Source organism: Dufourea novaeangliae, unplaced genomic scaffold (genome assembly GCF_001272555.1).
Source record: "Dufourea novaeangliae isolate 0120121106 unplaced genomic scaffold, ASM127255v1 scaffold108, whole genome shotgun sequence".
Taxonomy (NCBI): Eukaryota; Metazoa; Arthropoda; class Insecta; order Hymenoptera; family Halictidae; genus Dufourea; species Dufourea novaeangliae.
Genome location: NW_015374014.1, coordinates 1,880,590 through 1,906,545, shown reverse-complemented (window position 1 = coordinate 1,906,545; position 25,956 = coordinate 1,880,590). Strand labels below are relative to the sequence as shown.

Sequence of the window (25,956 nt, the reverse complement as noted above, 5' to 3'; positions counted from 1 at the left end):
GCTCCTGCCTCGCAAATCGCTGCGCGTCGTAGTTATCGGCGAATATTTTGCAATGGTGGCCCAATATACATTTCTAGAAACTGCAATATTTTTAAAATAGCAGAGTAACCTTCGTTGAAGATCCCTGCAGCAACGAAGGCAGCAATTTTGATAATTTTTTAACCGGAATTCAAATGTTTCGGAGCGAGACGCCAGACGGTAGAATTGAAACTCTCGTTTGAATTTTGCGTGTCTCCGCCTAAACATCTGTTTAAAAGTTCTGTCCTTGGGATTAAATAATCCCGTTGTGGCAAAAACCAATTGCCTCGGCTACACTTACATACAAATAGGTACACAGTCTACCTGGCTATAAACGCTGATTATACATACTTACTTTGACAAACATCGGCTGAGCTCAATAATACCGTGATAAGGACCGAGTGGTCGAGTACAGTGGGCGCGCCCGTATACCAGCGTGACGCATACCAGTTCCCCAAGCAATAACTACAGAAACATTTTGAATTTTGCTATATAACTTTCGAAGTACGAGGTCTGATCAAAAAATTCCAGGACTGTTTAAATTGCGCGCCAACGAAAGGTCGGAGCGTGGTGCAATTGTTTTAAATGTTAGTGCTAACCTTCCTGAGGACGACCGAGTTTGCAAAATTTCGATAACCTTCTTGGTTGAAAATCTACAGCTGTTTCAGTGAAACAAGATATTTGCGTTCAGCGATTTTATGATGAATGAAAAAGAAGAACAACGCATTTGTGTGAAATTTTGTGTGAAAATGAAAAAAACATTCACGGAAACTTTTCAAATGTTACGGGAGGCTTTCGGGTACGACGTCGAGACCAAGACCCAATCATCACAGTGGACGTCAAAATCTTCTCCGAGACCCAAAAAAGCTCGCCAGGTGAGATCGAATGTGAAAGTGATGCTCACAGTTTTCTTTGACTGGAAGGGTGTTGTCTATCACGAATTTCTTCCGCAAGGTGAGACGATTAATCGTTTTCGTTACCGCGAAACCCTGAGAAACTTGCGCGAAGCAGTGAGGAGGAAAAGACCTGAACTCAGGCAAAGCAGGGAGTGGCTTTTGCATCACGACAAAGCACCCGCTCATTCGGCCCTGCTCATTCATGATTTTTGCACAAAAAACAGCATAACAGTCTTACCCCAGCCCCCCTACTCTCCCGATCTGGCCCCTGCGGACTTTTTCCTGTTTCCAAAGCTTAAGTACCCGCTGAAAGGAAAGAGATTTCACACGATTGACGAAATACAAGAAAAATCGCTGATGGAATTAAACAGCATTTCAGAAGAAGCGTTTTCCCGATGCTTCCAGCAATGGAAACAGCGGTGGGAAAAATGTATAGCTTGCCATGGGGAGTACTTTGAAGGGGACAGTGTTGAATAACTTGTACGAATTTTCAATAAATTTATAAAAAATAAGTCCTGGAATTTTTTGATCAGACCTCGTATATTCTTTGTGAATACTATCGATTAAAATTAAAAAAAAAAAAGAAATGTGGGCCCTGTAAACGAATTTCCCCACTTAACTCTAACATACAGAAAATAGACACACCCACGCTGGCGGACACAGATTGTTAATTAGACAGCCGTGGGTGTTATCTGAGTGTGACAGAATACAATGACGTTGAAATTGGTCGGCGAGTGTACATACAGAGTTTACCACTTTAACCAGAACAGTTTGCATCATTCTGCGAATGGTCAACTTAGGCGAGAATGACACTGCACGCCGCGAGTGATATAATCAACTATTCAAACTTCACTTCCCTTTAGCGGTTTCATGAATTTCAAGGCCATTTTTTCGAGATTCTTCTCAACTAAAATAGAATTATATGTGGAGTTGCATGCAGTTGAACTAGCAGGTGTATCAATAAGTAATCTAATATTGTTCTTTAATTGTGAGGTAATGTAGTTTGAGTTGAAAATCTGATTCAAACATTTTATTGACTACAAACGGTGTCGGATGGTAGAAAATCATCACTAATACAGGGTTTTTCATTGAAACTAGCTTGTTCCTTTTCGCTAAAAAGATTTGTTCAGTAGAAATGATTAAAAAATGTTTTGTTCGTTTATCATAAAATAATATTGAATATACGGCAATTATATAAAATGTATTTTTCTACGGGTGAACGATTTTTTATCCAAATTTTTTATAGTATTTCTGTATAATTGCAACTCAATGCCCTAAATGGATCTTCCTTTCCACATAGTCCCAAAGAATGAAATCAGATAGTCAGGTGTCAGATCTCATGATTTTGGTAGCCAATTGACAACCCACCAGTCCTTGAAATTATACGACTTGAACAATTTCTTTGCAATAAAGTTATTGTATAGCCTTCAGTTCTTAAGTCACTTGGATCTTATTAATACAGTTTTGATGGGGTTTGCCTTTCAAACAGTTTCTAAACCGTTTATCCTTCCTAGGGTACCCGGATACCCATATAAGGAAGGTTGTAGATAGATAAATTATGGACCGAAGTTCTACAAAGAAATTCTATAGAACACAAGATTTTTAATGAACCTGTAGAGGATGCGAAGCCTACTTTTACGCTTCCGAGGAATCGCTTATTTTTCGTTATACATACAGAAGTTTCTAATTCACAAATATAAAAAATCATGAAAATATCTGCCCATCCTTTAAAGGTTAAAACTGTTTATTTATTAGCATAAATACAGTTATTAACAATCACCTCCATAGAGAGTCAATAGCAACACGTATACATACGAATGACACGGATGATCGACTTTAGCATTGAACTGTTTTACAGTTTCGAGTAACATTTTCGCTTAATCGTTTAAAACACAATTTGGTATATTACAAGACGGGAAAACTATCACTTTCCCGTGTTACGTACGAAGACACTCTCGTGACCTTTTAACCCTCTCGGGAGTTGGAATGCATCCGGCCAGATTACGTAATTGCCCACGGGGTGTTATGGCGTGGCCAGATTTCCTTGGAAAACAGTTTCCGTTGAGAACAGGCGTGTCCCCCACTACTTTTAGACTCAATTTTCGGGATATAAACAGGGACGCGTACAGCTCATCCGCGGATCATACTCATATCAGAAGTCTAGCTAGTGAGATCGGGTATTAAAGTCCTTGTCAAACATTTCTAAAAGCAAGCTAAACTTTGCATAACAAATCCCCGCATTACTCAATACGTGAAAACCGAGAACGTTGGAATTAGCATCCGCGACCACACTTTACAGTACTATTTGTAAAACCTTTACTTTATTGAATATACTTTCATACGTTCATATATTTAAAATTCAGTGTTGTTCATTTCAACTCTAGAATAACATCTAAATTCCCAGTTAGAAGCGAACTCACAAAGGCACACTTTTACCGCTCGAAGTGTACCGAATTATTAAAAGTTACGAGGCCCATACTAACAATCCTAGTGGCTCCCTGAGATGAAATAGGCTCGGGTTCGTCCACGACAACCTGTCCTAGTGGTTCCCTGTGATGAAATAGGCACAGGTTCATTCACGTAACAAACTTTAAAAAAACCAAACTCGCCATTTCCTCGGCTCTCGTAGCCGCTTAGCCCTGGCTCGTAACACCCGAAAGTACAAGAGTAAAATTATCAATGTTTGTCGCATCTATCGGAACGGGGCACTTGGGATACCTGGTATTCTGGTTGCTTAATAACCGTGACCATTTCGGGTGTCCACATACGGATAAAGTAAGCTAATTGATACAATCAAGACCCCTCCGATACCGTGTGCAAACAATCTCCAAGTTAGCTACCAACTGTTTCTCTAGCTAAATCTGGCCTAATCGCTGTACAAAGAGCAATCTTATCACCCTTTCCCAGCCGCCACTGGCCGAATACAAACGTTTCTGCTCAACGATCTCCCCACGAGTGACATTATTGTGAGCCTGTTCCGTTCATCGACTCTCCTCGTAGGTCAGGCTCTCTCGTGACGTTATCTGGGTCAAAGAACCAGTTCAACAACTTGAAACCATCCGCGTGTACGACAGACCGTCTGTTGACGTCGGCCCACGGTGACGTCACGCGATGCTATTCTCGACGAAACCGACGTGTGTTGTCCGTGCCGTGGAAATAACGGGTAAGGCCGTAAGGCCACCGCCGCCGCCGGCTTACAACCGACCGCGTAAACGACGCAACGCCCCGGTTCAATGGAATTGGCTTGGTATGGAAACTGGACGGAGACGTGGTAGCTACGGCGCAGGGCGTTTAGAAAAATGGCTCTGCTGTCTGTCTGTCTGTCGAATGGTAATCAAGGATCTCTTACTTGATAATGAGAACACTCCAGTCCGCCCGGAGAGACTTTCATGCGAACGTTTTATACAAATGTGCTTGAACCAATTGTTCTCCTCTGCTCTGTAATTCTTGCGATGATCCCTTTGATTCGTGAGTAGTGGAACGGATAGAAAGGTACGGTGAAATGGAATTGGGGAAGATGGGATTCCGTCTGAAATTATTTTATCCAAAGTTGAGTCTAAGAGATAATAACATATATAACCCGTTTTTTTATAAAAGTTGTATAAATCTAATCTTAAGAAAAAATGAATTAAAGCTAGTTTCGGCTATGGATGAATGTCTTCTTTTATATTTCTAATCGCAAAGTGAATGCAGTTGAATATTTTCATGAATTAGTCAAATCTAGTTTGACTATTAAATATTAATTGCATACATGTTTTCGTTTGAAAGTGGTATACGTTCATTTCTGTTTAACAAAAGGATTGTTTTTATAAAATTGATCATAAATGAAGTTAACCCTCATCCGTTCCTCGTTTTCCCAACTTGATGTGTCCCTCAGTGTCAAGTTGATAGAGTGGTACAAAAATTAATATAATGAAGAGATAAATAAATAAATTTGCAAATTCTTTAAAATAAAAACACGGAGCCAGGGTTAAATTTATTTACGCATGACAAAATAACATCACTTGTCACTCTTCGTAACTCTTTCTCAGCGTTCTCACTCACGGCCATGCATTTGCCACGGCCTACCATCTCATGTGTATGGCCTGCGTAAGTCCTTATCATAAATCCTTCGATAACAAAATAACAAAATAACGCTAGGCAAACCGCCTCTGATTCCATTCCAAATATGTTGACGTTAGATACAAAACGGTTAATACCTCGAAATTAAAAAAAAAGACCCACACCACTTTCGTAAAAAACAGTTTCAAATATAATTAATTTTTAACATATTATTTACAAAGTGTCATATGGAATATAATTTATATTATCATAGCATAGATTACACAAAAATATTAATATATAGAACATAATGTCATGTTTTCCCTTTGCTTTCAGAGTTCGGGTCGAATATTACGTGAACGAGAACACATTCAAAGAACGACTTCAACTGTATTTTATCAAGAACCAACGTTCCAGTAAGTAACTTTCGTTACAATTTATTCTTCAAAAAATTCTGGTCTTAATTCGTAGTTGTGAAGATTTGTAAAAGCTGTGAAAAGCTGTAATTTTTAATTGTTTATTCTGTGTTTTTGTACATTCCATTAAAGATGTACACTATATATGCAATTTCATTTTGTATTTAATATGTCATTGGAATTTTACAACAATTTTCATCCTATAACTTGAAACATATATCTGCTGTCCATCACAGACCTCAACAGAATAATTTATCCATGAACTATTAGAGCAACGTACGGCACATCAGTCGGAACGAGTTTTAAAATAGAATTGTAGAACGTTATTTATAAATTCTTGCTCGGGGTTTTAATGTATCATACGACCTGCATGCAAGGCAGTATGATCCATATAGTAGTGCGTCAGCGGTGTCATTTACAAATGGAGTTCACAGTTGCAATTTCAAACTGACCCTTCAATGGAACCCCAGATTTTCACATTACGTCGTTAGATACGGACGTAAACCGTTACACCACAGTCGTTTTATAATTCTTGTTACGACTTTCGCTTCATTTGAAGCATCGCGTGTCGTATCAAACATTTATCGATCACTGACATTTAGTGACTGGATACCTCGACAAAATACTTTCTCTGTCAAATGTTACTGTTAGTGCAAACACCAAAGTCTACACTTTTCAAAATTTTATATTACAGTTTGAAGTTTTTTAATTGCCTGAAACTTCATGAAACTTATTATTCCTTCAATTGTCCACAGGATTACATTCGCTTCATTACCTGGATAAAGAGTTCGGAGCAACGAATAAAAGATATATAAGTAATTCACAATTTGGAATTGAATAAACGTGAAAATTCCAATTTTGTATAATAACATAATACACTTGGCAAATATTATTTAATCTCATTAACTATTTAAATGTCAGGATAACATTTTTAGATACTGCTGTGAATCAGATTGTGCTAAGTCTGGCAAGTAGGCGTCACATACACTACCGTCCAAAAGTTCAAAACCACTTCATGAATTAAGAGAAATAGGATCTCGTTAAGAAATAATGAACTCTTGAAAGTAACTGAGGAAGCTTTATTTGTTAAAAAGAACTAGTAAACCATATATTTTTTTACATTTTGCACAATTGTTTGCAAAGGTATACATATTTTATTCGCAAATGCCCCTTTCGTCAAAAAACTGCCCTTAATTTTAATAATTGAGATACTCTAGGCATTGGGAACTAATGTTATAGTACTGCACTGTCATTGTGACTAAACATATGATGCGAAAATAGAATGTCTTTTCATGTAGTAGGAAAGATCAGGTTAAGTGTGGCCTTAATCCTTAACCCTCAATGACCGATTCAACCACACATGGGTTGGCATAACCCAGAGGGGTTTCTTCCCTATATCTGCAATATGTGTGTAATTTAGTCACAAATATTTTGACGAAACATATGCAGTCCTAATTTTCCACCCTTTGCCCTTCAGAAATGCCAGATGTCTTTCGGAGGGACTGGGTTACTGTAACCATGTGTAGTCTTTGAGGGTTAAATTAGAATTATGAGTTACATACGGGTACTTTGGATATAAGAAAATACTTAAATCTCTTAAAATTAGAATGTATTCCTGTTACCATCTGGTGTATTAACGACGAGTCAGTCAAAAATTTATCAGGACATTCAATTTTGATTGGAATCAGTAAATGATTTCAAACTTTGGCCGGTAGTGTATATGTAACGTTCCAATTTCTTAGTCACCATACACTTTATTTGATAAAAGTAGCATGTGTTATGCAATATTCGCCTAAATTTTATGTTATTCACTATCTCTGTTTTGCGTATCTTTAATATTTAATAAAGAGCGTAATAACATTCCACTGAAAAGAATGACGGAGACCTATAGACTGGTCTCTGATGAACCTTTTCGAAACAATGTAGTGATAGCGAACGTGTGAATTCACCAAATTTTTGTTACTAAAACATGGAACAATATTGTGACTTGTTGATACATTGCGAATATGCAACTTGTCCAATAAACCGACAACCCCCAGTGAATGAACATTATACCATGGCCACTGACGTATCCTCGATGGTCACATTTGGAGTCTGACTTCCATAGACGAGAGACATATTAGCTAGATCGGGTTAATCCTCTTCAAGCATTCATAACCATATACACTACGTAAATTCATTACTTTAACATGACCCTGCACTCTCTCTTGGTGCGTGAACATCAGGGAAGGAATTAGTTCCGACGACACTTGCAACTGAAACATTTATGAAGTCCTACGACTGATTTAGAATATATTTGTATTACTTAGTCTATAAACATAGAATTCAATTCATTTACAAGCCTTCAATCATATCCGAATTCCTAGGTCGAGTAAAATCCACACCAGTACACTGTTACCGCTCGAAGCATACTGTATTCTTAATTACAAAGTTCCGAAGTCAACCTGTTCTTTAAGCATCGGTTCGTCTGTGTCCCTAAGTCCTTTATCCCTTGGTTCGTAACGAAACAATGGAAGAAATTTACTTAAAATTTAGTTTTTACATAATTGAATTCAAAGTAGGAAACGACATGAACGTACGTATTTTGAAAATTTTATTTGGAAAATTACTGGTAACTGATTCATACCTGAATAGCCCCCTTTAACCTTCCGAGCACGGTCCCTGGGTCACGCGAGAACGAGAGCGTAATCGCATAGCGACCAATGTTTGTTTATATGCAAACGACCGGGCCAAAACGCTGCAGAAGTATTGACTAATAAATATAATTTGTTTTATAATTCACGAGATTTTTATTCTAGTTAGTGTAATAAGATCCACGAAAATCCAAATGTAATGTGGAACCAGTTAATCATTACATTGTATACATGGTGACGGTGGCTGGAGCTCGAGTTCGAGCAACTGCCACTGCGTAGTAATATCGGTGAGGGTCTCGAGCTCGAGCCATACTGCCACTGTGTTAGTGCAGTGTCGGCGAGGGCTTCGAGCTCGAGCCTCGCCATCGCTGTGTAGTAGTAGAATATCGGTGTGGGGTCAGAAATGACATAGGGACCGGTCACCATGTTTCCGTGCTCGGAGGGTTAAGTGTTCGTTAATTGGTGCGCTTACCCTACAACAATTCAGTCTCTCAAGCTGTTCCGTTAAATTAATCTGATTCGTGAACGTCCACATAGGATTATGTGTCTTGTGAAAACGAACACTAATTGACTGTCACGGGAAAAGATCGTTTACTCTTTATCGACATCTGTCGCTCCGAGGTGATCGTGAAGCTTTTGATCGCAAAAGAGTTCACGGCGCCGGAAATTCCTCTCTATGACACGTAACTCGTTGCATGCCAGTAACGTAACTTCAGGAACGCCGTGATATTGTGACACGAACAACCATGTAGATGTCTGCCCGGGAAAGCATAATCTTTTGAAGCCGATGGTACAGGCCGTAACCGATATCGTGCCGATATCAACCTCGATCGCTTGCGTACACCGACCTTCCGTGTATCGGCGCGTCGAACGCGAAAAGATCGATGCCTTGCCAAAGGTTCGCAACACCACGATTAAAATAACCTGCTCCGGTTCGTTAGACGCCAATAGCCTGCAACACACGTATCCTTTCATCCGGTGACGAGTTTGTTCTTCGATATTTTTGGGAAAATTTAGTTCGTTCGAGCTTTCACAAGAATTTAATGATACTACGTTCGGTTTAACCCTTTCATAGTTGCCTGTTTCGAAGCGACCTTCGTGTGCCATGAGAAGGTACAGTCGCTTTTCACAAAATGACTACCGTATACGTTAAATGTTTTTTTTTAATGTTAATAATGCTCCAAATGTTGCCCGTTACAATCAGTGGACTAATACAAGTGCGTAATCGCTTCATAAGTGCAAATGACACATGTTCAAGTGTTGCTTGAGTTATAACAATACATGCTCTAATGATATGTTTTTCGTTGTGTATATGTTCCCAAAGAAAGTAGTGGTTAGGTTAAATGGCGTCAAGTCCGAAAAACGGTTGTAAGTGTACAGATTTTACATTTACGAAAGCTTATCATCATTTACTGAAGAATATCTTAGTAATTCTTCGATTTTAGACCCATATACCCAATAGTTTTCCACTCAACGTTCAACGCTTTCTCCAATTGCACGATTAAATTTTACACATTATGATATAAAAAATCAAGGTGACCGTATCTCGACAAAAAAGCAAAATAACAAAAACCTAATTCGTACGTTGTGTGCCCTCTTTCATAGTTTACAACTTTTCTTTGAAACATTTTTTCATACAACAAGCAGCTTATAAGTAAATTTGGTGGCAGCGTTAGGTGAATCACCCTGCATATACTAACGAGTAAATGATGTTATTAAAATAAGCAACTGATTAAATATTGATGTTTTTCAATTCCTTAATGGATCATCAAAGAATTTTCATGCTAGAATATTCATTTACTTAATATTGTTCATTCACTGGTGATATCTGTATTTTTCCTTTTTAATTTAATTAATTACATTCTTCCAATTTTTCAAATGGGAATCTATGGGGTAACCGCGCCAATGAATAAACACTTAAGAGATTTTGTTACCATTCAAGTCGAATTTTAAATGATATTGAATATTTGACACACGAGAATTAGATCTAATATCTAGACATATGTGTTTATAACGTATAGTTTTCAATTTTAAAAATTCGAAAAATGTAATTAACTGTATGAAAGGGGAAAAAATATAAATTTCACCAGTGAATGAATAATATTAAATAAATTAACATTTATAACCAGTGCAGTGGCGCGAATATTGTTTGAATATAAAACAAAGAATTGGAAATAATTAATATTCAATTATTTGCTTACTTTAATAAGTTAATTTTCTATTTTTTTATATATAATGTTCATTATCTGGTGCATGTTCATTTACTGGTGCACTTACTCTATGTTATAAAAAGGTATAGATATTAAAATGTCCAATTTTTATGTGCCAAATATTTATGAATGTTACTATCGATTAAAATTCTACTGTAATAATTACAATATCTCTTAAGTATTCATTCATTGATGCGTTTACCCTATAATATTAAACTTTATTGCGATTATATTAGTGATAATATTCTAATGAATGATAAAGTAACCGTATGTATATAATATTAAAAAATTTTTATGGCTGTATTCAGGAGTTCCTTCTTTATGTTTCAGGTTTAAGGATACGGTTGGCGAATTTGTTTTTCAAGTTGCTAACATGTTTCTTATACATATTCCGAGTTATCACCGACAACGATCCTACTTATGCAGCATGGTGAGTTGTTATAATTAAAATAATTAATCTCCTTGCCAATCTACGTGTCGTTTTCCTACATATTTCACTTCAAAACTTTATTGCGTTGTTGTGTTGTTCTGTGGAACATTTCTGATGAGGTTATCGTTAGGTTACATTATAAATAATTAAATAATGATTAGGTATGAAAAGCAGTAAAAATAACACAATTCGTAATAATTAGCGGATATTTATACAACTTCCGATTTCTACAAATCAATATACGAAAAAGAAAAACAATTACATATCTGCATATTTTTTGCACTCATGATTTCAGTACAAAGAAAAATAAAATACATACTTATTAAATGTTAGATTCAAGTTTCATTTCATTATAACTCCTAAATTCATGAGAATTCATAGGATCTACATGTAGTTATAACATTTAATAAACACGAAGGATACAGATTAACGTAAAAGTAGTTCTAGCGTCTTTTAGATTCGAATAATTCTAAGAAATAAAAAAACATATGTTACTTACGAGTCGACCCAATATTTGCATTTTTATGTGGCTTCCCATAAACGTTTATTATGTTCCAGAACGAATAGAAATCCTGTATTACGGTTTAGAAACGTATAAAAATTTACTATAGTAAAATTTATCTTTCTCGCGATAGGGCTTGCAAATGTTTTCCCTTTTTGTAACTTGGTACCGTTTTATCGTTTGACTTTTCGCCGTGAGACGACGTCAGAAAAATTCCTTCACGGGGCAAAGAAACTCATTTCTGCTCGCGGTTTCAGTCCAACGTTTATACAAAATTGCGATATTTTGCCGAACGAGCATCGCGGTCTGAAAATAAAACCGAGATAAGACTTTCGCAGCTGAAACGGCATTGCATTTTCCCGCCGCGAGTCTCTAAGAGCCGCGATACTCCTTAAATGCTAAGATTCCTAGAGTTCTACCGCCGCGTCCCATCTATCCCTCTAGCCGTCCTTTGCCCTCGCCCTTTTTTCGTGAACTGTACTCCGTTGCAACGTTGTCTCTTGTCTACTACATCTTCTATTTTATTATTTCCCTCCGTGTAATACTCCTCTACGCTCAGACTACGCTCCCTCTATCGTGTACTGAATTCTTTTTTCTGTGATATCGTGGTCATTTCTTTTTGCTACTTGTTTCATTCTTCTTATGTTTGAACTTTTCCCTTATTCTGATTCTCGGAAGTTTTTTTTTTATTCTGGTTAGGTATTGGGTTATTCTTTGAAACGTGTTGTCTTTTCTTCAAGAGCTGTATTTGAAATGATGTAACTCGATACGATCATTCGTTATCCTATTAGTAGACAGTGGATTTTTATGCAAAATTACATTTTATAAAGTAATTTACACAGGCATGGATAAATTCTTCGCAGAAAGCAATTGTATTCACTAATACGTTTGAAAATCATATAACATATATGGACCGTTACACGCTGTCAACTATGTAGCTAGATTACTCTATGTATTTTATTAACCAAAGAGTGTAGACCCGTAAATAAACTATTATTATTTTAAAAATAATGGGAATTTAGTATTGCTCTTAAGTATTTTATTGGGATCAGAATAAAATACAAAACTCGTCCCGTCGGACGACAGTTTTGTTTTTTATTATATTTTACTAGAGTTATACATATAGGATGTAAATGCATAAAATCCGTAGTTTACTGATTAGTATATGTGCTAACTTTAATAAAGTCTTCAAACAATATCATACCGAAAGTTGAAGAGTATAGATTGAAAATTTCACTTATGTTACATGAATTTAATTAAGAGGGTCATGCAACTGTGGTCGTAAAAGACATATTTCGGATATTTGGAAAGACTATATTAATTGGTATTAAATGTTGTCCAGAAAACTTGAGCAAGCAACCATACGCTCGAAGACAAAAATGTTGTACAGGTTATTATTGAACAATATCCATCAATTACTATTGTAGTATTGGATCAGAAATTCAAAATATATCGTTGAACAATTAATAATAATAATAAGTTAGTAATTTTCGTATAATGTACGTATCGACAATCTGTATTACTTATAGAATGACCTGATATTATCTCGACTATTAATGACCGGAAAACTTTCTAAAGATGGAACATCCCACATTCAAAATTTTTAGTTCCTATTAGTTGATCTATATCATTCTTGTTAAGTCTGTTTTAATCCTCCTTGTTACGCAGAACCACCCTAGGTAACCCTCAGAATTTGTACTTCATATTTGTTTTAACTATTTGTAGTAGTCATGCTCTTTTTAGTTGTATTTATTAAATAAATTAATACCGGATTTCTGTAGTATTAGTTCGAGTCGTAAATAAATTGTTGGTTATTGATATAAAATAATGCTCATATTAATATATACCAACGTTTAATAATACTGTTTAAAATATATGGTTATACATTAGCACACGCTCTCTGTCGTTCTCTCATTTATTCGTGTCTGTTCACACAACATTGACGCGCGCTATGCCTTACTGCTGCCAACTGTTCTATTACTAAATCCCTACATAAATTCTGTTTCCTTATTTTAATTTTACATTGATTTAAGAAAATTTACAATCAATATACAGGGTGAGTCTCGTAACAACGATTTCAAATAACTCGTAAGTTATTTGTTGTACGAAAAAATTTCAAACAGATGTTGCATGGTTTCAAGGGGGATATACAATGCTGTAATATGTTTTTCATTACTTCGATTTTTTATTGACATATGAGGCTCATCTTCAGTTTTTTAAATAGAATGCCCAATATTTTTTCTCGAATTTGGATAAAGCACCAAATTCTGCGTAAAAGAGTATTACACCGAATAGGGTTTAAAATGCATGTTTCGTAAAATACTTTTTAGGATTATGACCGAACAAAGAATTTTATCTAATCTTTTTGCAGTTATTGCGGCACATGCACTAATAATAAGTTCTCGCATATTTTCAGCCGTCGTTCGGGGCTCGCGATAAACTTCATTTTTTAATGTTCCCCAAAAGAAATAATCGAGCGGCGTTAAATTTGGCAAGCGAGCTGACCAACCAATGTTACTGCCCCATCCGATCCAATCGATTAGGAAACATCCTATTTAATATTTGCCGCAATTGCCGAGTACAATGAACCAGACAGCCCCCTGTTGATACCATATTATTTGAGTTCTTAGACACGGTACATTTTCTAATAGGCCTGGTAGTGTTTCAGACAAAAATGTGGAGTATGTTTGTCCTGTTGATGATCCTTCGATGAAGCACGGTTCAATGATTTGGTCACCAATTATGTGGCACCAAACATTTACTTTCCACCGATGTTGGTGGTCAATTTCACGAATCCAATGTGTATTCTCTGTTGCCCAATAATGCATATTGTTTGTATAAATATCTCAGCAATTTGATATTGCAAACAATCTGTACAAATGTACCATTCGAATTTTTCATCTGGTGCAACAACTAATCACAGAATTGTACACGTTTCTAAAAGTCTCGTCCATATAGCCTCTGATGTACTGACAGGTAATACGGGTGAAAATTATCCGAATGAAGAATACGCACAACACGGCTTTGACTAATACCCGAAACACGCGAAATCTACCGTGTACTGATATGTGGATTATGAGTAACAGCTGCTAAGGTAGAAGTACGACATGCTACATCATTTACAATTTTACGACAGTTACGTTTTTGTACGTTAAAACTGCCATGTTCTTGGAGCTTTTTACTGAGCCTTAGAAAGGTAAAACGTGATAGCTGATTTCGATCAGGATACTTTGTTGATTAACATCTTACTTTTACGTTTACTGAGCTACTAAACAACTACTAAAGTCAGCTACATTTCATATCGATGATGTCTAACATCTAACAAAGAACGTGTTTGCAAACATGACTTGCCGTTGTAAACAAAATTGTGTTCTCACGTTAGCTGAGCATTACGAAATATTTCCTAATAGAAGATTACTAATTTTAAACCCCCTATGGAATAATATTCTTTTATGCAGAATTTGGTGCGTCATCCGTATTCTGGACAAAACATTGGGCATTCTATTTAAAAAATTGAAAGTAACGCTCATATCTTGATAAAAAAACGAAATAACGTAAAACAGCACTGTATGCCCCCCTGGAAACCATGCAAGATTTGTTTGAACAATTTTTCTGTACAACAAATAACTTACGAGTTATTTGAAATTGTCACTTTACGAGACTCACCCTATTAATCTATTATACATATGTATACCCTTAATAGCTATGAAATTTTGTAATTGTTACTGATATTGAATATTTTTATTACTTTTGGTATTCAATTACAGTGTAGCAGTTTTTCAATATTTATGGTTCTGTAGGTTCATCAAGTTATGTATTAAGCACAATAAATTAATTAATTTCTTAACTGACAAATTTTGCAACTACAGATCACCTGTAACTATAAAAGATCTGATACGACTTACCTCGAAATAAATTGTATTGGTTTTGGTTTTATGACAAATATAACATTATTTTTACAAACAATATAATTTATCCTGTTACAAATAGTACAATAAAATTAAATGCATAAATAAAAAATGGAAAATCTCGAAAGACATAATAAAATACAAATCACGTGTTCACTCGTTATCGCCAATTCAAAGGTTAATTACACTCGCTGTTGCACTTAAAAAATTTGTGTAACAAATATCTGAACTTCACGTCACGGCGAATCAAAAGCGATTAGGGCGGTTCCATTAAATCCTTTTTTCACTCTCGAAAGTTCGTTGGAAGCTTTTAAAAATTCCGTCAGGGCCCCTACTTTCTAGAACATTATCGGGAAGCTTTTAAAAAATTTCGCCGCGGCATACCAGCTTCTGGAACTTCATCAGCTGTTTTTTTTTTAAATCCCTTTTCCAGTTATGGTTGCACGCCCGGCAACAAAACCGAGTTCCTCGCGTCCCAGCACCTTACGGAGGAAGAATTTCAGGAGCATCCGACCATCAACTGGGACGCGATTTTATGGGTGAGAAGACCCCTGGAATTGTGGGTCGTCCAAGTGATCCTGGCAATAGTATCGCTTACGGAAGCCCTGCTGCTCGCCTATTTAGGTTACAAGGTACGCATTCCTTTCATCCCCGATGGGGATTTCATTTTATGCATAATACTCGATTATAGGAATCACGGGCGCTTAAAGTACCATATGAAATACCTCGTTCCTTTATACCGCTGCACAGAAATGCGACCGGAATGAAACCAGACAATATTTAAATGCCCCCTACCTCTTAATTATGTGTTGTTGGTCGTTCTTTGTTTGAAGGCGGACGGCCCCAGCAAACAATACGTTTGCTGTTCTCTTCATCGCGATGATATTCACTTCCGTAGAATTGTAATTAAAACACGTGTGTTTTGTTGATTACGGGTGGATAACCTGTTACAATAATACCAGGTTTCTCATAATTTGATGAAATTTCTTGATAAAATTATTATGCCAGAGAGAAGGTATACCTTTATGATATACAGAAAAATGGGGTAATTTCCTAAGTAATGAAATTTCGAGTAATATCAAGTGTCAGAAAATTCTTTGTTGCGTGATTTAGGACAAATATATTCAGAATACTGCCAAACGGATTTCAAGAGTACGCCATTCCCCGCGGTTCCATGAATGCAATTTTTACAATATGGAATTGGTGGAAAAGTGACATACCTTTGAGTTGTTGAATAAAACAGAAAATTAAAAAATGTGTCTGTATATGCAGAATTGTTGTTTATTAAAAATTCAACATACGCATCTTATTATATTGTTATTTCCATTATATATCTACCAACAGAAGAGAATGGCTGCCATTTAGTTATAACCCTTTTTATAATGAAGTCATTTTGAAAACACCATCTGCGTTCCGAGATATATCTCTATGGTAGGGATGATAGTAATCTTCAGCGGTTAACATTTTTGGAATAAGAATTAAACTATTTGAAATTAAGTCACATGATATATAATGGTAGTAAATGACGTAGTCAAGCTTCATAAATATACTTTACACAGTGTATTGGCAAAAAAAACATCCAATAAGCTAAAGTCCACGAATGTTTCATTTTAAAAATACATACGTAATGTCCAAACTGTGTTATGCCAGAAAATTTACTTACCATATTGTTTGTGGATAACTTAAGTAATTTCTATATTAATGCAATGTTTAGAAAAGAAAAAGTATTGTAGAAACTTGTCATACCATTCGAAGTAATAAAGAGTAAAAAAGTAATAAAATTCAAAAATTCATGAAGCGACGCTGCGAAACGTATTTTCTTACTTAATGAAGTCATTTTGAAGACTATCTCCAATAAGAAAATTTGAAATGCTGTACCGTGGAAATAAATCATTTGTGGTCCTACAGTATTGGATATACGTACTGCGTCGCTAGCATATTGAACACATTATCACTTATATGTACCTCTCTAATTAATTATTAGTGTTGGCAAAACTAATGAAAGCACCAATTTATTGCGAAAATGTATAGTTTACTATCTTGACTAAAATAAGTTGGATACCAATCATTTTACCAATCAAATTATAAATTAATACTTTGTCGGATACCCAACGGTTTTACTACAATTTTTAATTAATAATTCATGGTTGAATTAGTTTTCTGTAAAGTTCAGGGTGTACGTTCTCTGTCACTTCCAGACATATATTTTAAATAAATTGTAAATAGTGTTTGGATGATGCGAACTGAAATAACCCACATAAAAAAACACCCGATAAAAAAAGATTTCCCATGAGAATGTTCTGTACGACAGTAAGGTATGAGGTATTTCATTTTTTGTTTAACGTCTCAGTGTGTACTTTTCGACGTAACTACGTCTCTCTTCCTTTTATTTCATTGGTCGCTTCTGCATGAGTGTCGCCCTGTTTGCCTAATCACTGTACATTCTTTCAGTCGATAAATTATCAAGAAAAACGTAAGCTGTAAGTTCGCGATTCGAACGAAGCATGGAAACGGGTAAGAAAGTTACCGAGAGTACCTACCGACTCGGTGGCATTTCTCACGCTGCTACAGCCAATTTAACTGGCTTCAGCGGAGAGCGCTTTTACTTTGGCGCGCATGGGTTCAGGAATTATAATTTTTTTAGTGCATCAGGCAAAATTCACAAAGAGTACTTCGGACAGCGCGGACAAATTCGTAGAGAGATCCTCTACACGTGTAGTGTTCAAAAGACACCTAATTTCGATTCAGGTGAAAAATTACGAAAGATAAGGAATATTAATTCGACCCTAAAAAAATTTATTCCCTCGAAGCAAAAATATTTTCTCTCTTTTGTTATTTCTTCGCGAATACCGATAATATTCTCGACGGTGTAAACGTAGTAAACTTATTTTCAAAGCAACAGAAATTATTTGCATCGACGAAGCGCGAACTTACTTCGAGCACGTTGACGTCAGCAAGAATTGAAATATTTGCAGAGATGTCTGGACGCAATTGGTTAAAATGCAGAACTATTCGCAAAATTCTGAGCAGACGATTCGAATATTCCACAAAAATACACACCTTTCTTTTGTTACATTTTTAGATGTTCTATGTTCAGTTTATGAACGTTTTCTGCTACTATTTTCCGCAAACGTTGTTCAATGCTTCGCTGCTTTTTCGTTCGGCTACTTCGTCGTTCTGCAGTTTCGTCGGAGATTTTTGTAACAGTTTCAACGGACAGCATAAATGAATTTCACAGCGGAACGGGTCCCTTGAATTAATGCTTCGGACACGAAACCTCTTAAAAAAATCGCGCGTGAGTGGCCGCATTGGTCCCAGCGAGACATAAAAACCAATGTAATCTTGCGAAGGTGTAATAAAGAAATTTCACCAAGTTTCGGCCGACTTGTAGGTAGTCACAAAACACGTCGAGTTCTATTTGAAAGTTTTCCTCATTTCGCTTCAAAAGTAAACTGGAAAATCTCTGGAAGTCTTACGACAACGGAAGGGGAAAAGAAGAAGTTCGCCCTGTGTAGTTCAGCTAAATTCCAATTTCATTTCTGGCTACGGGTCTCTACTATAAAAAAAAGTAAAATTTGTTTGGTATACTCTCATTCTGTGCCCATTGGTATGAATTATATCGTACAGAAAATATTTGAAATTGAAAACCCTGCATTTTCTAAAGCGTATCGTGTGTGATTATAATCATTTGTTTTGCTTAGGAAAAGTGCTAAATAAGAGAATATTATTTTGAAAAGGATGGAGGTGAAATGTACATAAATGTTACATTGGGAGACTAGTACCATTAGGGTATACAATAGCACAGTTGGTGCAATAGCATTAAAATATGTTTAATGCTACTCCTAATGAATAGCAATGTAACTATTTACATGCAGGATATTCCCTAAATCGTGGCACAACCGGGTGATGATTCTACATACAAAAATAAGTGATTAAAAAGAAAAATTATTTTTTCAGTTAAGACTTCGAAAAAATTGGGTTTAAACGTTCGTCTAAATTGCGTGTGTGTAGTTGTGCTAGCAATAAGTAGATCCAGCCTGCACTGAACAGACGCGGTAGCCAAGTTCTATTTTATTGCCTGGTTATCCAACAAATTTTCAAATTCGTTTATCTCGAAACCTAAGCATCACAGGAATAGATTTTATTCTACACCCAGACGGTTGCACCACGATTTTCCTGACACCCTTGTGTATACAGGGTGTCTCTGCTAACTTGATTACCTCAAATAATGACTTAACGATACACTTAATGAAAATTTTGAGACATGGAATTTAAATGGCATTAAGGGGCACATCTTACAAGGTACGTGCTTTTTTTGTGAGTGAAGGCATTTTTGAGATTTCAAGGTCACCTTGATTTTTTTTAACGAAGTGACCTATTTTCAGTACCATAGATAGGTAGAGTATCAAATTCTGAGTAAAAATGTGTTCATGTTCATACGTCCTAAACCTAATAGTTAATGAGGTATTTACAAATAATTTATAATACGTACAGTGGAGTCCGGTTATTGCGACACCGTTTATAACAGCAGACCGCATATTGCATCCGACTTGCTCTTTCGGTTCCCATACACAATACTTTATATACATATATTTTCATTCTGCTTATAACAACATTCGTTTACAGCGACGTAATTTCTGTGTCCCTTGAATGTCGCTATAAACGGACTCCACTGTACTTACTATCTGGAAGCTATGGGTGCTCAAAAGATGATGATGCTACTCGACTTTAACACAGCGATTTCAATACAGTGATTATTTTATAAATATCTTGTTAACTATTAGGGTTAGTACGTTTGAAGGTCAGCACATTACTACTCAGAATTTGCTACTCTATCGATCTATGGTACAAAAAATAGGTCATTCCGTGAAAAAAATCAAGGTGACCATGAAATTACTGAAACGCCTTCACCCATACAAAAAGCACGTACCTTAGAAGATGTGCCCCTTGATGCTAATTAATTTCCACGACTCAAAATTTTCATAAAGTGTACCGTTAGGTCGTTATTCGAGGTGATCAAATTATCTGAGACACCCTGTATACAATTAATGTTAAGAAGAATCAATCTAGTTTGCTTAATTTTCCACAGTTTTAGTTTTTTGTAAATTCAATTATCCGTTATTATAAAAATAAATTGATTCGTTTAATTTTGTTATTACAAAATATAACGATATAAAATGAATAATGAAATGAATTATAATAAACAGTTTATTTTAATACTCTAGTTTAATTAAATATGTAAAATAATAGTTTTAATAAAATTGGAATTCGTAAATGTAATGCAGTAAAAAAGTAAACTATTTAATCAAATAAATTTAACTTAGGAATATATTTATAAATATTATACAAATATAATCTCAGACGTAACATTATAATGAGAGTTCTTTAAGTATTAAAAATATATTCAATTTAGAATAATATGAGGTATTTAATTTTCCGAACTACTTTCATTATTGTATGTATTGAATACTAAATATAAATTTGTCTTTTATGAAACGCCACATATGTATAACTAAAAACACAATGAAGCTCTACATGAAGTATTTTCCATAGTAATTTATACATTCTACTATTTGCAAGTGAATAATGTTCAGCGTGTTCTGTTGATATTAACATAGTTTTGTACATAATGTATAGTTTACATTACCCAGTGCAATGGTATTTCACTTTACTCTTTTCAAAGTGATCATTATAAAATTACATAATCCCATAAAATGATACAATTACTGTATGTGTCACAATAATTTGTTTAGTTATCTTATATTTAATATTAAAAAATCAACCGAAGCATCTAATTATAAAAAATATTGTACTCGAACGTTTGTTATATTTCACTTTTGATAAATAACAGTTGTGCTGGACAGTAAATCCTCAATGAGTGTTTGAAGGCTCCTCGACACTGAGCATTAAATATTTGAAACAATTATCATTGGCTTCACAATTCCAAGCTCTACCACTTTATTAAACCTCATTATAAAGTCAGCTTTACAACTACGGACCTTTCCTAGTCAATGCCGAGGAGCCTTCGAACACTCATCGAGGATGTACTGTATATTGACCTATATAAATAGTAAATCCTGAATCGCTGGTACTATTCTGCAAATGATTTCAAACCATTAAGTTTCATTTTACAACACTTTTCCATTCGTAACTTCAGAAACTACCTGTTTCCTCGATTTAATTATACATACAACGTTAAAAATTCTTTGATCCATTTATAATAATATACGCAATGCAAGATCAAACATCGAATAATAATGCTCCATTTACATTGCGTCTTGGTGTCAATAGAAAAAGAGTGACACTTGTAATATCAGTGCTCGGAACCGCGAACAATTACACTATCGTACGACTGAAACAATGTTGCTTCGACATCACGTCACAATATGGGAGGCCCCGTGGCGACTGTAAAATTATTATTCAACGGTGTCAGGATTCTCACGAACCGGTTGCTTTCGACGTTGCACGATCTCTGATAGGATCTGCAACGCCATGTAGCCGGTGTAGCACGCCATTCTCTAATCGAGCATTCCGGCGACCCGATTCGTCACGTTCTAACAACCGACAAACTCGATAAATTCACGTTGAGAACGGATAGACGTTGATAATTGAAGCTGCTCATACCACTATGACCCTGGTGTAAAATTTTCATCCGCCTACATGTGTGCGGAACATGTCGTCAATCCAACATTTATACGACAAGAAATTCCACATTTCATCGATACCTATAAATTCGCATCACGAGATTAAGAAAACAATCTCAATAGTGTCTTCCTTATTTTTCCTTTATTTTACTCCAGAATTTGATTAGTCTTTTTATTTCCTCGTGATTTAGCGATGACGTCAATAGACGCGATCTCGTTGTCCTGGTTATTACAATTGTCATGACTTCATGTAGTTACCGTTATGATTACTGCCGATGTTATCGTTGATTTTAGTATCTCACAAAAATTTAAGGTACAGAAGACTGAAATGTTTTAGATTGGTGCATACAGTGGGTAAAAAAAGTATTCGTACACCCTTTAAAACAGAACAACATTTTCAAACTTTCATTTTAATATTAGTATTTCAATGTGAAATATATATTAAAAATTAGTGGATCTAGAGTTAACGAAAGTCAGTTGCAAGACGAAACAAAATTATTTGTGAGACTTATGATTAGTTAAAACCAAGTGACTTGAGTTTCTTTCTGAAGTTAGCATTGAATTAGTATTGAGATTTTCAACCTCTCAGTATAATGCAAGTAAAGAAGGTGATTGTGAAAATCTTTGATCCAATACTATCTGCAAATCATTTGCTTTATTTGCATGTTTTAAGGCATGTCAGAATATTGTTTATCCTTAACATAAAGTGGACCACTATTAAATCTTTTAACTAATATTGACATACTGGTTCAAACAAAATATCTTCATCATAAGTCTCACAAATAATTTTGTTTCGTCTTGCAACTGACTTTCGTTAACTCTAGATCCACTAATTTTTAATATATATTTCACATTGAAATACTAATATTAAAATGAAATTTTGTGTTTTAAATTGAAACACAAATAGAATAAAAGAACTGGAGACAGTATTGGACGAAAAATATTCACAATATGTATAAGGTAATATAAAATAATAATTTAAAGCTCAACATAATTTCTGACAAAGAAACCTATAAAATTTTAACAATGGCAAAACACGAAGTCTGGAATCTGTCATTTTTAGGGGTTCAGTACTTTGGTTACTTCTGGTGTTAATGAAGTAGTAATATCAAGCAATGTCGTGAGCGTAATCTGTCGAGCTCCATTTTTAGCTGAACTAAATTTTGATATCAGTAATGAGAGAAAAGGTACTCTACTGAAATTATTTATACGTATAGAAATTTATATTATTTATGCATGAACGTATTAAAATTCTTTTCCTTTGAGAATTTCTGTCGGAGTGTCGCATAATTTTTCCTGTTTTATTTTTGTATCATGACCGCTTCATGTTCTTGCAGTTTGAAATACAGTAACGCGTACATACGGGAATTTATCACAGTCGGAATAAATTAATGGGAATCGTAAAATTCAGATTTAATGATAACATTAAATTTATTACGTAATACGACAGTTAAACTTATATATCTGGCAATTCAATGGAGCTCGCAAATTGATGCTGTTATGTATACTAAAAGTGTCTGTAACATCGAGATGCATAGTTGGAAGCGGATACGATATCCAACAATGTCAGAGTCTTCAATAAGTTCTGTGAATCTATGAATACATGACATTTATCGATATCGAATTTTGTGACTGGCAGTCAGTTCCACTTTCACAGATGTTCTGTCGTCTAACAAATTATTCAGACAGAATATTTTTCGAAAGTGTTTTCTTTTGTTGTATTATATTAAGTCAAACCATACAATTATTATCTTCAGAATCGAATAAAACTCAGGGAAAGTATTGTTATAATACTGCGATAATAATTTTAACATACATGCATCTCCCAAGTAACGTACCTACGTAATGTGATTCAAAAGTTTCTAGCCTAATCCTGATTTACAGAAAGAAAATTAGAAATATTTGTCTACTTCATATTATAATAAGAATTACCTATAAAAATTATTACTCATTTTTTTTCATATGCTCTCATTATCTTCACTTTCATAATACGTTTGTGACACTTTCTTCCTGATTTTAAAATAAATGTAAGCTTTCTGTGAGCATTCTGAATCACTGTATTTTATTATTTCTTGAGGAAATTAGTACCTAAACATTTCTGTAGAAGTCAGGAGCCTGCATATTATTATTTATATTAACTTATTAACAGAGTAATTTTTCGAACGTCAATGCTTGCATAAGGACAATTCACGGCGTATAAAAAAGACCTGACGTACTTTATCTCTGCCAACAAATGTGTGTAACATGTAACTTGTACTAATAAAGGAATAGTAAAATTAAATACTACTAGAAAATATAGTTAAACGAATGTGACGAGTTAACTCGTCTTCCCCAGTTAACAAGTAAATAAAGATTTAACTGCGGATCTTTATGAAAAATAACGTTTCATACAATAATATACAAAGACCGAATTAAAAATAAAAATTTCTTTTATCTCCTAGGGAGTTTATTGCGTAGAAGAATAAAATGAGAAATATATTAAATCTGATGGAAATTTTCTCTTCCATTGGATTTCACATACCCCTTAATGCTACAAATGTATAAAATCCACAGTGTAATAATGATTTTCCAAAATTCAACGCTGCTTTGAATCAGTGAGAGGTCGGAAACACATTGTCAATTTAAAATATACCGCCTCATAATTAAAGAACAATAGCGGACTACACGTTGGTAATGTTACATGAGTAATGAAAATCAAAAATAGTACAGTACAATATAATACAATAATATCAAAACCAAATAGTATCAATAGGAAAGTAATAGTAATCTCTAAAAAGAATAAGTACTTTATCGAATCAAGTATAAGCCAGAAACTTTTCGACCTTACTGCCGGTATTACTCTCAACGACAATTGATTTAAAGTTCTCGATGAACGTTCAAATGCCAGAGGGAGCCGTCATAATCACCGAGTGATCTCGAGGTACGTCTGACGGAACGCGTCGGAGTTTCTCCCGAGTAGCTAGCCAGAAAATGGGATTACGTAGAATCACGCGGTTTCAAGGCTTCGAATTGCACTCGAGGACCGTGAAGGATTCGCCGAGTAGGGCTCCATATTGAAGTGGACTCGAGGCTCCCGGAGATTCGGAAGCCCCGAACCACGCTTGAACGCTCGGGTACACACACATACGTACATACATACACACGCGCGTAGAATAGATACACAAACAGCGCGAAGTGTCGGTTTCCACGATTCGCAATCGTGTATTTGACCCGACCAATGGAATCCAATCTCAGCTTCGCGACTAATGATCGTCGAATTGGTTGACGTCGTGGGAGCCTCGCGCGCGCATCCCTACCTTGTCCACCCTCCAGCATCCCCGTTCTTTCTCCGCCATTATGTCTTCATCCGTCATTCTCGATTTACGGAGTTCGCTGTCGAGGATTCGACGTCCGTCGAAGTTAAGGGGTCATGCTCAGTCAGAAATTTTCAAAAAATCGATTTTTCACTTTCTACATTTACTTGGAGCACAACATCTCGAGAATATTCTGTGCAAGTTTCAAGGTAGTCCAATTAAAAATTACAGAGTTACAGGTGTTAAAAAATGAACATTATATATAAGTGTAAGCTTGACTTGAAACTTTAAACGCGTTTTTCTCGAAACTACATTTTTCAAACCGGTGATCAATATTTCTCGAAAACTACTGTGTCGATTTACATGAAACCTTTTGCGACTTATTTCAAATCAGAGAAACTTGTCCTTGGACGAAGGATGTCTTTTTTCGTTCTATACTTTTTTTTTAATTGACCAAAACCGAGTGATTTTTTAGGTGAAAATTGGACTTTTTCAGGAAAATGTCCGCCATTTTGTTCCTAATCAATATTTCGAAAAACCCTACGTTCAAGGACAAGATTGGTTTTTCCATTACATAAATTTTACTAAATTTTTTATTTCAGATGAATCGTTACGAAGTTACAGTGATCACGACAGACCACTTTTTGTGAAGAGACATCCGGGAGATCGCTCAGCATTTATTCACTAATGAATATTTTTAAATAAAAAAATCACCTTATAACCTAGAAACTGCAATCTTTGAAACACAAACACATTTTTTGAAAAAGGTCTTATAGCTTCTGAAAAAAAACTTCTCAAAGAACACTCTTTTTTCGGCCTCCTGACTGAGCATGACCCCTTAAAGAGACGTCCGTCGCAAGCCCGAGGAAAACTTGTCGGTAGGTTGGGCACACCGATTGAGCGGAAAAATAAATGAAGCGAGGAACGTGTGATCACGGACACAAAGAGATAATTCAAACGTTGAA

The 25,956-nt window shown here is 35.4% G+C and overlaps 1 protein-coding gene across 1 annotated transcript in view; it reads left to right on the top strand.

Moving 5' to 3' along the window:
• LOC107188719 (potassium channel subfamily T member 2) overlaps window positions 1-25,956 on the top strand; it is a 107,215-nt gene that overhangs the window by 5,351 nt on the left and 75,908 nt on the right. Inside the window, exons 2-4 of the mRNA XM_015577061.1 lie at window positions 5,292-5,371; window positions 10,545-10,644; window positions 15,488-15,686. Of these exons, the coding sequence (XP_015432547.1) occupies window positions 5,292-5,371; window positions 10,545-10,644; window positions 15,488-15,686 (379 nt within the window). The remainder of the gene's footprint in view (window positions 1-5,291; window positions 5,372-10,544; window positions 10,645-15,487; window positions 15,687-25,956) is intronic.